The 14663-nt window shown below is 39.5% G+C and overlaps 1 protein-coding gene across 2 annotated transcripts in view; it reads right to left on the bottom strand.

The window, feature by feature from the left end:
* Positions 1-565: 565 nt before the first annotated feature.
* Positions 566-14663, bottom strand: part of SLC2A2 (solute carrier family 2 member 2) — a 28722-nt gene continuing 14624 nt past the window's right edge. For both annotated transcript variants that reach the window (XM_082625035.1, XM_082625036.1), the window contains 8 exons: positions 13673-13797; positions 10724-10839; positions 9657-9819; positions 8982-9169; positions 6260-6364; positions 1864-1965; positions 994-1197; positions 566-906 (listed from right to left, as the gene is read on the bottom strand). In XM_082625035.1, coding sequence (XP_082481161.1) covers positions 706-906; positions 994-1197; positions 1864-1965; positions 6260-6364; positions 8982-9169; positions 9657-9819; positions 10724-10839; positions 13673-13797 — 1204 coding nt within the window. In that variant the 3' untranslated portion in view covers positions 566-705. The remainder of the gene's footprint in view (positions 907-993; positions 1198-1863; positions 1966-6259; positions 6365-8981; positions 9170-9656; positions 9820-10723; positions 10840-13672; positions 13798-14663) is intronic.

The raw sequence follows: 14663 nt of genomic DNA, 5'->3' as shown, positions 1-14663 counted from the left end.
TCTTACAAAAACCATTTGGTCATCAAAGTAACAAAAAAAAATTTTTTCCCCCAGATACTGAAAGATTTTGGTAAGCCTACCCAAAATAAAAGTTTTTCTTTATAACCATATTTTAATGTGCTTAATAAACTATTCCGCATGAAAAATAACAGAAAAAACTTTTTAAGCACAACACAAATTCTAATGCACAAGAAAAAAGCTGAAGGGAAAAATTGGAAAAGTTATCAATTTTAACATGGACCTTACTGCCACTAGTCATATCTCCCTTAGTATTGATATGAGGTCTGCAGGTAGGAAAATTCCAACTTAATCGTATTTAAATATGTAAATTTTGGTTGTGTCTTCAGGTTTCTAGTCACGTGCTTAATGAAGCAATAACTCTGAAACTGCTTCAACTTCAGGATACTCTTGTTGTAAAGGACAGCACTAAGAACATTAGAATGTACTTGCCATATAGTGTACCAAAATGAGCTAGACTTTTTGGTTTACTTAATTATAGAGTCTTACCACCCAAAATAGATTCTCGAAGTTAAAAAAAAAACTTTCTTTGTAATATTTGATAACATTTCTGATCAAAGCCTATAACATCTCTTTAAAAAAATAAAACAGTACTTCAAGATGTAGATATAAAATTCTCAAAAAACTTGTCATTTAAAAAACACTGCTTCCCTCCTGTTTCTGTTCCTGTCAAAAAGCAGGTTATCTTTACACAGTTTCTGTAGCTCCAAGGAATTCCATTTCTACAGCAGCTTTTGGTGCTTTGGTTGAAGCACTCTTCCTTCGGAACTCTGCTGCTATTTCCTCAAAGGACTTTCCTTTGGTTTCTGGAACTTTGAAAAATGTAAACAGAGTAAAGGCCAGGACTACACCAGCAAAGAGGAAAAACACATAAGGTCCACAGAAGTCCTGCACAGAGAATAAACAGAGTTCCAATTAGCAGCTCATCAACCTTATCTTCTGTTCAGTAAATTTGTACAGTATTAGGCTGCTTACCGCAATGTACTGGAAACACAGAGCTATAATGAAATTGCAGGTCCAGTTGCTGAATGCAGCCATTGCTAAAGCAGCAGGGCGTGGTCCTTGACTAAAAAACTCAGCCACCATGAACCAGGGGATGGGGCCTGGTCCAATTTCAAAAAAACTGACAAAGAGGAAGATGGCTGTCATGCTCACGTAACTCATCCAAGGCAATTTATTCTGAGGAGAAAACAAAAACAAAGCAAAAGTGGAACTGACATTGACTGCTTCTTCCTTAAGCTAGGTAGATTCTCATTGAGTTCAGAGATGACATAAGCTCCCTTCTTGATGTGTTTATATTCAATTAAGTATAAGTTATTCTAGTCATAGACAAGTTTATTCTAGTTTTAGTCATCCTTAAATCTTTTGTGCTATAGGAAATCCTCTGGATTAGGATTTTCCATGACTCTTAGTCACTCTTTTCCTGTGTAAGAGGAAAAGCAAGGATCCAGTGACCTTTGCTTCTACTCATACCAAGGTTGCTAGACAGGATGGATGACCTCCTGTAAAGTAGTGGATGCTGGTGCTGGGCTGGAAAGGTCTAGGTACTTGTCCAAGGTCACACAGGCAGCCAAGTGGCAGAGCCAGGATTAGAACCTGGTTGGGCTAATCCCAGAGCTTGTGCTCTACTATTATATACACTGCCTCTCTGGGTAACAAGCACAATTTACCTGCTGATGTTCTATATTTAAACCCCTAAACTAGTTCTTTTTCTTTACATTTCTCCTTTGTATTATATGCTGTTCCTCTTGCTTTATTTCGTAAATCAATCTCAAACGTTTAACCTACAGCTCAGAAGTGCTATCATATGGTAACCAAAAATCTCAGTGCAGGCACCAAACTCACCAGTAGCACAAGTCCCACCGACATGAAGATGGCACAAACAAACATCCCACTCATTCCGATTAAAAACAGAGAGCGTCGCCCTGCCTTCTCCACCAGGAATACCTAGGAAAATTTTAAAACATATTGGCTTTATACTTAAATCGTTTTTTACTGCCAAAGAGATCATTTTAATTTATACAGCTGGAAAGAGGCCATTCTGTTATTCCGTTTTACAGATGTGGAACTCAGGAGGGGGGTGACTCTTGCCTGGGGTGGCAAAGCTGTTCTCAGTGAACAGAGGTGATTAACAACTACTGGCTTCCTTTCATCACGTTGATTTGAACAGGCCATTCTAGAGAAAGAACCATAGCATTACCACCACTTGATGTTTATCACCTTGGGTGCAATATTTAGAGACTGGACCTCTTGGATCTCTCCCAATATATTTCCTGTAGACTTAAAATATGAAGGTCCTACATAAAAATGACGTTAATTTCCCTTCTGATAATTATCCTAAGTTATAATTGCAAGGGTTTGAGCACTGCAGACCCCTGAAACAGTACAACTGTTGATGTGTTAACTATTCTCATCCAACTTTCTTACTGCAAATAAAGTCAAACTGTGTCCACTCAGGGGAAGCATACAGAATTTGATGGCCTTACCAAAATAGTCAGGTCCGCATTTTTCTGGTGAGCCTAAATGTACCTGGTGCTGGTAATGAACTATCCACTTGAAAAGGTATGACTTTAAAGCAAAAGGTTAAAGTACTTTCTTATCCTAATTCAGGAGATTTGGCGTCGATTCCTTTGGGTCTGTGGATCTTTGCACTAATGGTTAAGATTTACAATGAGCCAGGACCAGAGTTTGTTGAATAGACTCTTGCTTGATCCTTGGAATACTGCCAAGGTTGGTGAGTTACACATACAAAAACTACCTGTCATAATTTCTCACTTCAGTGAGTAAATTGGTTAGGCTCATAAATCTATCAGTAAATCAGCAGCAATCCAATACCCTTAGTGTAGTGAGCTTTGGCTCTGAAAATATCTGAGAAACATTTCTTTTCACCTACAATGAAAGCCCCTTTCGTCTAAGAGGCATTTCATATTAGAGTTTCAAATCACTTCAGGGTGGTAAGCAAGGAGCCACATTAAAAAAAATTTTTTTTAATTTTCTTTATTTTTTTTGGCTCTGTGGGGTCTTAGTTGCAGCATGCGGGATCTTTCATTGTGGTGCGTGGGCTTCTCTCTTAGTTGTGGTGTGCAGGTTTTCTCTCTCTAGTTGAGGTGTGCGGGTTCCAGAGCGTGTGGGCTCTGTAATTTGCGGTACATGGGCTGTCTTGTTGAGGCGCTCGAGCTCAGTAGTAGCGGAGCATGGGCTCTAGGGCGTGCGGGCTTCAGTAGTTGTGGCTCATGGGCTCTAGAGCATAGGCTCAGTAGTTGTGGCGCATGGGCTTAGTTGCCCCGTGGCATGTGGGATCTTAGTTCCCTGACCAGGGATCAAACCCGCATCCCCTGCATTGGAAGGCGGCTTCTTTACTACTGGGCCACCAGGGAAGCAAGAAGCCCACGTTTAATTGTTGAGAAAAAAGTGGGAAAAACAAACCTTTCTCAAGTTCATAAAATTTCTCTATATATTTTGACTCTTTAATTATGACTTTTAAATCTGATTTGATGACACCATGTCAAGCTGCCAAGAAAACTGGAGGATTTCTTCAGGAATAAGGGCTTTTACTGTGTCTGTTTCTTCTATTTCTGAACAATTATTGCTAATAGGATTATAAACTCTAAAACTACATGTCTTGAAAAATGAGTTGGACTCCCTCCTTGGGGCTAGGTGACACTCAGGAAGGGGTGTGATACAGGGTGAGATTTGGTCAGGGGCCAGAGATGTCTACCTGACCTTAATTCTCATTTTCGCTGCAGACACTGTACATCACTCAGATCCTGGATGCTTACTTGGAGCCACTCTTTCTCCTCTAGACCTATGCTGCCTTCCAGTTCCCTTTATATTCTTCCTGTTTTGTTTGCTCACTCAAGATTACAGGCTCCCTTCTACCAGCTCATTAGTTTAAAAGAAAATCTGGAAATGTGGAACATAATTCAGCATCGAGTTAGGAAAGTCTATCTCTTTCTCCAAGTACTCATCCAGAAAAAAAAATTGATTATGTTCCTTCCAAACTGTTGAAACATTAATGTTATCAGTACATATTCCTAATTGCACATCTTTATTTGAAAGGATACACGGAATTCGGTAAACTTGGTTGATTTTGGCGAGAGAAACTGGAAGACTGAGAGGCTGTCCTTTTTGTACTTCTTTGAACTTTAAAACAACTTTTCAAAAATAAATATAATTAAAAATGTTAACTGTTATCTGTAGTCCTGGAGGGTTAATTAGACAGTTGATTAGAGTTGACTTTTTAAAATTGTGTCAGGGGGCTTCCCTGGTGGCGCAGTGGTTGAGAGTCCGCCTGCCGATGCAGGGGACACGGGTTCGTGCCCTGGTCCAGGAAGATCCCACATGCTGCGGAGCGGCTGAGCCCCGTGAGCCATGGCCACTGAGCCTGTGCGTCTGGAGCCTGTGCTCCGCAGCGGGAGAGGCCACAACAGTGAGAGGCCCGCGTACCGCAAAAAAAAAAAATTATGTCAGCCATGCAAAAACTTTCACAGAATAAAAGGATGAGTTCAAAAAAGGTAGATTCAAAATAATCAAGGCTCTATTTTCAGAACAACTCTTCCCACTCCATGGGGTTGGCTGGTGGCGGGGAGGACACAAATGGAATTCTGCAGTAGTTTTCTCGTTAGGCATTCTTAGAGTTTGGGTTACCCTGATCTTGATAACATGATGCTTTACATAGCAAATCCTGTTACACATAAAATGTTTTAATCATAGTCTCTATATGAGAAAAATATGTTGAAGTGGGATTTGCAAAATTATTATCTCAGGAGACAAAAGAATGGGAATAGTCCCTTGGATTCCATCCTAGTACCAGGCCTTTATTTGTTTAGAGTGGCCTTTTGGATTGAACAGGCATTACCTCTAAAGGCATTTCTACGGACGCACTGGTGTTCCCTTATTATCTATTCTTCCTTCTCTTTCCAAGGTCCAGTTCTGTTTAATGTGGTCTGGACAAACCTGCCTTTTGATCTAGGTAGCCAGGCTGTAATTTATTGACTACTCTAGGTAATAGTTAAAAGTCCATGTGCTGAGAATGAAAAACAAGTGACTAAAGTATATTGAGTATATAACACTGTGACCAAAATTAAAAAGCACAAGCTTTTTTAACATCTGTATTCAAAGATAAAAATAAGCTCAATTATCCTCATTTTAAAGTGAGTTACGTTAGTTGGGAAGTTTGGGGGGTTTTGTTGTTGTTTTTTGTTTACTTTAATTCTTAGATCGTTATAGTAAATATTATTACTGTCAATATACTGAATCGTTCCTTAGATAAGGTATTTGGTCTTAAGAAGAGTATATGACCTCTTCCCTTGTTGAGAAAAAGTTTCAATAGTACATAATAACATTTGACAGTTGAAACAAGTTACATTTCAAAAATAGCAATAACATTTCAAGTTATAAACCGCTTCTATTCCGTCCTCTCATAATACCACAGTCATATACATCACCAGAAGCCATGGCCTTGTGAACTACCTGGAAGTTCTGCCCAATGGCCTAACATCGTAAGAATTTACTGAATCAGTTTAATTTTGCCAGAGGCTTAGCTATCTAATTGAGGGGACCATGTTTACTTTTAAAATGTTTTTTCTAAGATATCAGGATAAAAACGTTCAACCATGGAAGGAGAGGATCTAGGATCCAATGCTGATAGAAATGACAAGCTGTTTGCTAATATCAAGGGGCTTAAGTACAGAGCAAAGGAGAAAGAGCCCAGGTATTTACACAAAAATACCAAGTGTCTGTGTCCCCAAGTGAGTTACTAATTCACAAATGAGTGACCAATGACATCTTCAGCAGATAAGGAGAACCAGTGATCCACCTGTTCAGTTATGCCTAATCTCAATACAGTGGTTGGTTATTCACATATAGGATTCTCCCTGTGACCCACTTGGTTCTATCTACATACCCACTACATGTGGACAATAAGTCATAGGTCACTTTTTTTTTTTTTTTTTTTTTTTGCGGTACGTGGGCCTCTCACTGTTGTGGCCTCTCCCGCTGCGGAGCACAGGCTCCGGATGCGCAGGCTCAGCGGCCACGGCTCACGGGCCCAGCTGCTCCGCGGCATGTGGGATCTTCCCGGACTGGGGCACGAACCCGCGTCCCCTGCATCGGCAGGCGGACTCTCAACCACTGCGCCACCAGGGAAGCCCCATAGGTCACTTTTATATTACAAGGTTATTTTACTCCCATTTCTGGACTGAGGAACAAGCAGAATATTTATATAGAGTATTTTACTTACGGAGAGAGCAGTGAAAACTGTGTTGACAGCACCAACTCCGATGGTTGCATAAACAGGTTGGCTGATTCCAGCTGTCTGGAAAATGCTGGTTGAGTAGTAAAATATCTGCAAAATAATAATAGTTTAGCCTTAATCAAGAAGCCTAGCACTCATGGCTTTAAAGCAAGAATTATTTTAGTTTGTTTATTTTTAGGTGTTTCAATGGAACCAGGGTCCCTAGAACTCCCAAAAGGTTTTATCCACCCTCTTCTTCCAGGGAAGGAGAAACCACAATCTTCCTTCAGTGTGTAAAGCTTCCAGTCACTTAAAAGTTCTCCTTATATTTAGCTGAAAACTCTACATCTGCACTTTATTTTTTTGTTAAAGTATAAAATACATGCAAAAAAGTACACATATTGTTTAAGTGTACAGCTGAATTAATTTTCACAAACTAAACACACCTGTATAGTCTAGATCAAAAATAAATCATTTCCTGCCCTCCAGAAGCCCCCTAAATGTCACCCTTTTTTTTTTTTTTTTTGGCGGTACGCGGGCCTCTCACTGTTGTGGCCTCTCCTGTTGCGGCGCACAGGCTCCGGACGCGCAGGCTCAGCGGCCACGGCTCACGGGCCCAGCCACTCCGCGGCATGTGGGATCTTCCCGGACCGGGGCACGAACCCGTGTCCCCTGCATCGGCAGGCGGACTCTCAACCACTGCGCCACCAGGGAAGCCCTGTCACCCTTTTTTCAAAGGAAACTCTTTCAACTTCTATCCTTATAGATAAATTTTGCCTAGTCTTGTACGTGATATAAATGGAACCACATATTTTGTGTGTATTTTGTATCTGGCATCAACATTACCTTTGTGAGAATTATCCATATTGTTGTGTTTTCAGGCTGTTCATTATCATTGCTGTTCAGTGTATAACTGTATTAATATACCACAATTTAGTTACTCATTCTACTATCGATGGGTATTTAGGTAGTTATCATTTAGAGTGGTTATGAACAGTGCTGCTATGAACACTGTAGTACAAGCCTTTTGGTAAAATATGTATACATTTACACCTAGGAATAGAATTGCTGGGTTGTAGTGTATGCATGTTCTCAGCTTTGATAGATACTGCCCAACAGTTTTCCAAAGAAGCTAATGGGGACCTACTGTATAGCACAGGGAACTCTACTCAGTACTCTGTAATGGCCTATATGGGAAAAGAATCTAAAAAAAGAGTGGATATATGTATTTCTGTAACAGATTGCTGTACACCTGAAACTAACACAACACTGTAAATCAATTATACCTCAATAAAAATTAAAAAAAAAAAAGTTGTGTCGATTTGTACTCTCACCAGTGTGTATCAGAGTTCTGGCTGTCATTGCATGTAACCCCAAATTTTCCACCAGTCTCAGTAGATGGAGAAATCTGATTCACAACCTCCCTAATAGGCTTTATTATTTGGTTATGTCCTTATGTTTATAATAGTCTTTTAGATCATCTTTTTTGTTCTATCATCTTCCATCAGTTCCTTTCCCACATAACATGTCCTGCTGGTGCCTCTCCCTGCGGACATGGCTGACGCAGGAGAACTGTTGAGACTGTGTTCAGGGAGGAGTGGATTACTCACTGCGCACCAGCCCAGGCTGCCTGACAGCGCGTGGTTCAACACTTCCCGGATGCCTCTAAGTCAGGCACTGGGATGGAAGCTAAAGCAGGGAGGTTTAGAGAGATTAAGTGTTGTGCTCTTGGATATACAAGCAGAGCTGAGAGACAGGATACAGAATTTGGTCGCTGAGCCCCAAAGTTATAAAGAGTTAAGAGATAAAAAATGAGTATCAGGGACCTTTTCAAGGAGGATGGAGACCACAGCAGAGCAGCATTCACTTTGTGGAGTGAGGCTCAGGTCTTCTTTTGCTTCAACTCATGCTTCAACGTTTGCTTTCTTTGCTTCCCCCAAGTCTCTGCCCATTCATCAGTCACCCCCAAAGTGTCTTTGTGAATCTAGGATTGGCTCACTATAAAAGCCCAAACCACATTTTTAACAGCAATGAAAGGGGATAAGTGATTTTCTTTATCTAGTTTCTTAACAAACGCTTAGTTTTTTTCTTCTAGTAGCTAATTGTCAGTAGAACAATTTGAGTCCGCATAATACAAGAATTTCAATTCAAAACCTAAATGCTAGCTAGTTTAGTACTCAGAATGTTTGTCAGTCATGTCTTTTCTATTACCCTTACTCACCAATATCATATCAGTTCACTCTATTGTTTATTTTGTGTGCTATCTCCCCCAATAGAGTGAAAGTTTCTTGGATGGCAGGAAACTTCTTTGCATAAGGCTATCTGGTATACTTCATTTAAATAGACAGAGGGAATCATGGACTGCTTTTGCTTAGGCTATCAGAAATCCTAAATTTGATACTCAACTCTGGAAGCCCCTTGTAATTTAGTCTTCTAGTTATATTTATTCTCCTTTTCCCTCTTTTGTATTCATTATGACTTGCCTTTTAACCTTCATCTTAATAGACATGCAGACCATTGATTATTGACATTTAAAAAAACTGTAAGCTGATTTTAGAAGGCAGATGAGTCAAGACAAAAAATTAATGCTCATTCAATATATTTGTTGCAGTTAGACATGTGATATCAACATTTTAAAGTATGCTTTAGTTATTTAAACTTAAACCCCTTTCCTCATCTATCTTAATTTACTTTGCTCTTAAGAGTTAGGGGACGTTCTTAAACTTACCCCATTGATTCCAGAAAATTGCTGAGCCATGTGCAGCATCAACGACACTAGAATAGGCTGTCGGTAGCTGGAATTGGTGAAGAGCTGAATTATGGAGACTTTCTTTTCACTTGATGCTTCTTCCCTTTCTTTTCTCATCTCAGTGATGTCATTGGTGACATCATCACTTCCTCTGAGTCTTTTCAAGCCTGTCCCCCAAAACGATCAGGTTGACACAACTCAGGTCAAAACAAAAATAAATTTATTTGTATTATGTTAATGAAAGAGCTACCATTCTGCATAGCCCTTTCTGTTGCTTAATAGCATGGGTGTTGGAAATTCTTTCTTGTTAAATTAAATCCTGCTTCTTTATTTCTCAAAAAAGCAGAACATTTCGCTTCATCTTATGACAAACAAAACTGTGATCCTCATTATCATAGAAGGATAATGCAGGAAAGGTCTTTTAGAAGTCTCTGTATGTGGATTTTCTGTTTGGGTTTGTGTGAATGTTTATGGTTGCAAAAGGCATACACCAGTCATATTAAGTGATCTTGCATATTCTTCTTACGTATAATCACTGACTTCATTTGGAAAGCACTGGTACCAATTTCATGAGTATCCATTCATGCACACTCTTTCTCATTAGCTGATAGTTCCAAAACAATAGGAAGAATGTAAAACCACCCATAGACTTACTTTTCTTTGCTTTGGCTTCCTCATCCAACTTGATGTAAAGGTATCTGGGGCTTTCTGGACAGAAGAAGAGCAGCAAAGATTGGAGAACAGCTGGCACAGCAGACAGACCAAGCAGGATGTGCCACAGCTCATGATTGCCCAGGATAAAGTCGAGGCCAACGATCTGAAAAGTCAGGGAGGAAGCATATCAACTGTACATCACTTTGGATCTGCCTTCTGAAACAATTTGTTGAAAAAGCACATGGCTATTTGATAGTAATCCCTGACAACTGTGACTCACGTACGCACAAGCATGCACAAGATGAAAACCACTGCTAGTGTGTCTCATCTGAACTGAATTATGGACTCTGTGTTCTACAAAGAATCCACCTAGATTTCTTTTCATTAACTCCTATGGGACATTTAGGATGCAAATCAACCAAACTTTTAAGCACACATTTGATATCTAAAACAACAGCAAAAATCATGCATCTTTGGACCTTTGTTAAAAAATTTTCTTCTTAGATTACCCAGAACTTAAATAGAATGGGGTTACATAGATAAAACAATTAATCTGATGAGAACTAGTTTTGTGATCCCTACTGCAAGTAGTTTATCCTCTGGATAGCCATAGGTTTGAGGTTCTAGGACTCCCTCTGAGAACGTAGGCCAGAAGGAAAGAATAGAGCCAGCTGAACAAGAACTGCTATTGTAAGCATTTGCATATTAAATTTGAGCAGGTAAGATGCTCAGAACAAAGGAAATCTGAGTAGGCAAAATTTTGAAATTTTTTATTCCTTGAAATCTAAATGGACTACTTTAATTCTAGAATAGCTCCAGCAGTTCAAGACGTGGCTTACCAGGTCACCTCCAGTGCCAACCCCACCACAACTCCAAGGGTAAAAGTGAAGAGTGGAGTAGTAGTACTTTAGCTTTGAGCTAAAAAGCCTATGTCTCTATACCACCTCCACTACCACCTGTGGAACTGCCTTTTTCCTCTGTGTTGTTCTACAGTGAGAGTGGACAATCAGGGACGGAGAAGTTGGGTAAAGTAGAGGATGGGTGAGGTAGGGGATGGGAGTTTTTACCTGACTAATAAGAATGCCTGTGACAATGGCCAGCTGATGAAGGGCACCAATAGCTCCCCTGAGCGTGGTTGGAGCAATTTCACCAATGTACATGGGAACCAAGCCTGAAATTAACCCTGAATGAAACAGGAACATGAATGTTAAAGTGTAGCCAGGACTATCTCAAGAACAATAGTTCTGTTTAAGTACAGTCGATATTCTGCTGAAACTCCCTTCCTGAGTTCATTGGAAGGAAGTGCCCTTGTCACCAACAATTACACACAGTTTACACAAAGAATGTTTGTTGGTGCAACTCCAAATGAAGTTGTAGTTGGATATACAAATAGAAAGGAATGGTTAGTCATGCATTTGGCAATTATTCGTAGCATTGTCTTATTGAGTTTAAAAAAATCCATGTTAATATTGAGTTTGTATCATAATGCCTTAGGTTACCTTCAGAAAAGAGACTGAAGAATGCTTTAACAATATTCTTAAAAACACAATAATATTCTCACTCTAGATTTGTGGGATTAAAGGAAATTAGAATTTATCTAGGCCAACTTCTTTACTTGATAAAGGTGAGGAACGACTTAGCCAAGATCACAGTGCAATAGAGTGTTAGTGGAGAACTACAAGCCCTGTCTGAGTTTCCACAATGTGGAGGTGCCTCAAGGTCACAGTTGAGTTGGCCAGGCCAAGGGGGGAGGTGGAAGGGGTTGAGGAACTCAGAGGCTCTTCCCCCAATCACTCCAACCAGAGCAAACCTAGCTTTATTCTCTCCAAATAATAGGCTTCGGAAAAGATTTTATTTGCATAAAGACTTCTGGTGCTTAAAGGAATACAGAAATTTGAAAAGCTCTAGGCCATTCTGCCTTCTATAGTGCTCCTAGATGCAGATGCAATCAGTTATGTTGGAAATGGTGGAGTATCTAGCCATTTGCTGAGTGCATAAAAAGGTCAGAGACTATCAGTGAGCAAGGCTGAATGCGATGTTTGGCATTTTCTTAAGAATTTAAAAGTAAGATTTGTCAGAGGCTTCCTCTTAGAGAGACGGCCTGCCTATCAAATGTATGAAAGATGCTTTGAGGAATTGTTTCAATATTTTTTTCAATATTTTTTAATGCTTCAAATTGTTCTTAATATCACATGAACATTTGCATGATTGATACAGCATCTGAATTTCTGCTTTTACATGTAACTCTAATGAGTGGTCTGTTGATCTTAAAGAAGAAGGGGAAAAAAATCCATTTGTTTGGTCCTATTCTAGGCTGTACTATTTTTGTGTAATGCCTAACATTATACCCCAAGAACAGAAAATGCAGATAAGCTCACAGGTCTGAAGTCACATGAACCTGAAGTCAAATTGTATTTCCTATAATTTTTAGCAATTTTAATGCTTATAATAGGATTGGACATAATTTTAAAAGGTGGTTGGAGAGTACAAGTTACTTGGTTATGCTAGTGATAGGTTGCTCCATGCTATGTTTACAGCATTTATTTTCAACTTTACCAAAAATATTTTGTAATTTTTTTCTTGCTATATTTTAAAAAATAGAGAGAAAAGATAGAAGAATCATGATTTGGACTTCTTTGATTGTGTTATTATTTGCATTTTACAGAAGAGGAAACTGAGTCTCACATTCAATTACTAAGGCCAGACAAAGACAGTGTCAGAATCGATTCACTCTGAATCCAAAGCTTTTTCCACAAGTGGGGTGACTCTTTACCTTGAGCAAGCTACCCTTTCAGTTATTTTTATTAGCACTGAAATTAACAAAAAGAGACAAGTAATCTTAGACTTTTGTTTCAACTGATCATTGAAGACTCATGGAATTATAGTCTTTTCCCCTTTGCAGGTAAAAGTTTTAAAAATATTTTATATACCATTTTGTGCCCTCACTTTCCTCTCCCACCCCCAATGGATATTATTAGTGGCTATGATTTGGGACAATGGGTGTCACTGGGATTGAGAAGCAAAAGATCTGACTATTTTAGAGAATGCATGATCCTCCCTTTCTGCTGATAAGTTGCTTCAGGTAGTTTGAAAAGCTGTCTCCAAGAAATAGTGATTTAGGGCTTCCCTGGTGGCGCAGTGGTTGAGAGTCTGCCTGCCGATGCAGGGGACGCGGGTTCGTGCCCCGGTCCGGGAAGATCCCACGTGCCGCGGAGTGGCTGGGCCCGTGAGCCATGGCTGCTGAGCCTGCGCGTCCGGAGCCTGTGCTCCACAACGGGAGAGGCCACAACAATGAGAGGCCCGCGTAACACACACACACAAAAAAAGAAATAGTGATTCAGCTGTTTAGATGTGAAGTTCTTAGGAGGAGCACCCTTCCTCCATTCTGAACTCCTCTACCAACTGATTCTTCCTGATTCTCTCTCCCTATATGGTCAGCACCACCCTTCAACCAGCTACATGTGGAATCATTTAGGGCTAGGGAATGTGGTCTGAGAGATGGGCCAGGATGTCAGGGTCTTTCCAGATAGGAGAGACAGAGACACCAGTGGCCAGGGAGGCCATAAGGGTAGAGTTAGGGGTCTGGGCATAGCAGTGTTCCGCTGTCTACTGAACAACAGGAGTAATGATAACAGCTAGCACATCTGGCAGCTTGCTGTAGTCAGATTCTATGCTGAACACTTATTCTCACAAGCATCTCCAGGAGGTAGATACTGTTATCCTTCTCACTTACTGGATAAGGAAACAAAGTTAAATAATTTGTCTTAGATCATACGCCTAGAAATGTTGTCATTGCTGTGGGTAAGAACATACCCTTACAACTCCACTTACTGTCCCAAACCTCCCTGACTCAGGACTGCAACTTTATGCTACTGCCTTTCCCTTTCATGATGTCACTCGAGGCTCAAAAAAATTCCCTACATGTAACCACATCTGCCTTCAGAATAATTTTCAGATGTGTGTATGTGTTTGTGTGGGAGTGTGCATGTGCATGTGTGTGTGTGTGCATGACTTACCACAGTAGAGTCCTGATATGCCTCTTCCTGAAATTATAAGAATGTGAGATGGTCCCAATTTCGAAAACCCCATCAAGAGAGCTCCAACTAATGAGAAAATGTTTGCTACCAACATGGCTTTGATTCTGAAAATTTGAAAAGCAAGGATTATAAATTTAGCATCAAAACTTGATAAAATTATTTGCTTTCAGAGCATGCTGAGATTTTTACCCAAGACTGAATATTTTAATTTGCTGATAGAGCTAGTTGGGGAATCTTAAACCGTGATTGCTACTTTGATCTGTCTGTGGGTTAAAGCATTAACAGTAAGTAATATATATATAATGGGAGAATTTGGGTTGCATGTACCCGATCTCCACATTTTGATAGAGATGATTCAATTGTGATGATGACTGGTTTGCTTTAAGATAACACTTCTGCCACCTTTTCAAATAGTTAACAATTAAGTTTTCTAGAAGTTGATTGTTTTAAAGAATAATTGCCTGGTGATAGCTAAATTTAATTCTGTAGTTGTAACCTATAACTCCCCCTTTTTTTTTCTTTTAATGGTACAAGTTTTTAGTTGATATAGATCATGAAAGGAACTTTCAAAGTTAAGTTTTCTTTAGTATGAATTATTTGGCAATAAATTAAAACATGCTTTTACTTTAAGCCTTATCATAGAGAACTATAGTTATCCCTATTTTATCATTGTATGCCAGCATATTTCCAGAATCTATGAGTTAATGTCAACCAATGTAAAATATGTAATAAAGCTGACAATAGCAACAAAAACATCATTTTCAAAATTAATCATATGAAAATTGACATTTGCAGGTATCTGATACTCTTCCTCCTGTTAAATGGGAAAGTGAGGTACACAAAAACCTTCTTCAAAGTTCAGTCGATGCTAAGGCCAATAAAAGAATTTGAAGGAACAGGTGTGAAAATTTTTGTCCCACAAAGAAATGTAACTATCTTGTTATGCTCTATTTCAGTGTTTCAAACTTTA

Source organism: Mesoplodon mirus (assembly GCF_964341445.2).
Source record: "Mesoplodon mirus genome assembly, chromosome: 6".
Classification (NCBI taxonomy): Eukaryota; Metazoa; Chordata; class Mammalia; order Artiodactyla; family Ziphiidae; genus Mesoplodon; species Mesoplodon mirus.
This window is presented reverse-complemented; position numbering and strand designations above follow the sequence as displayed.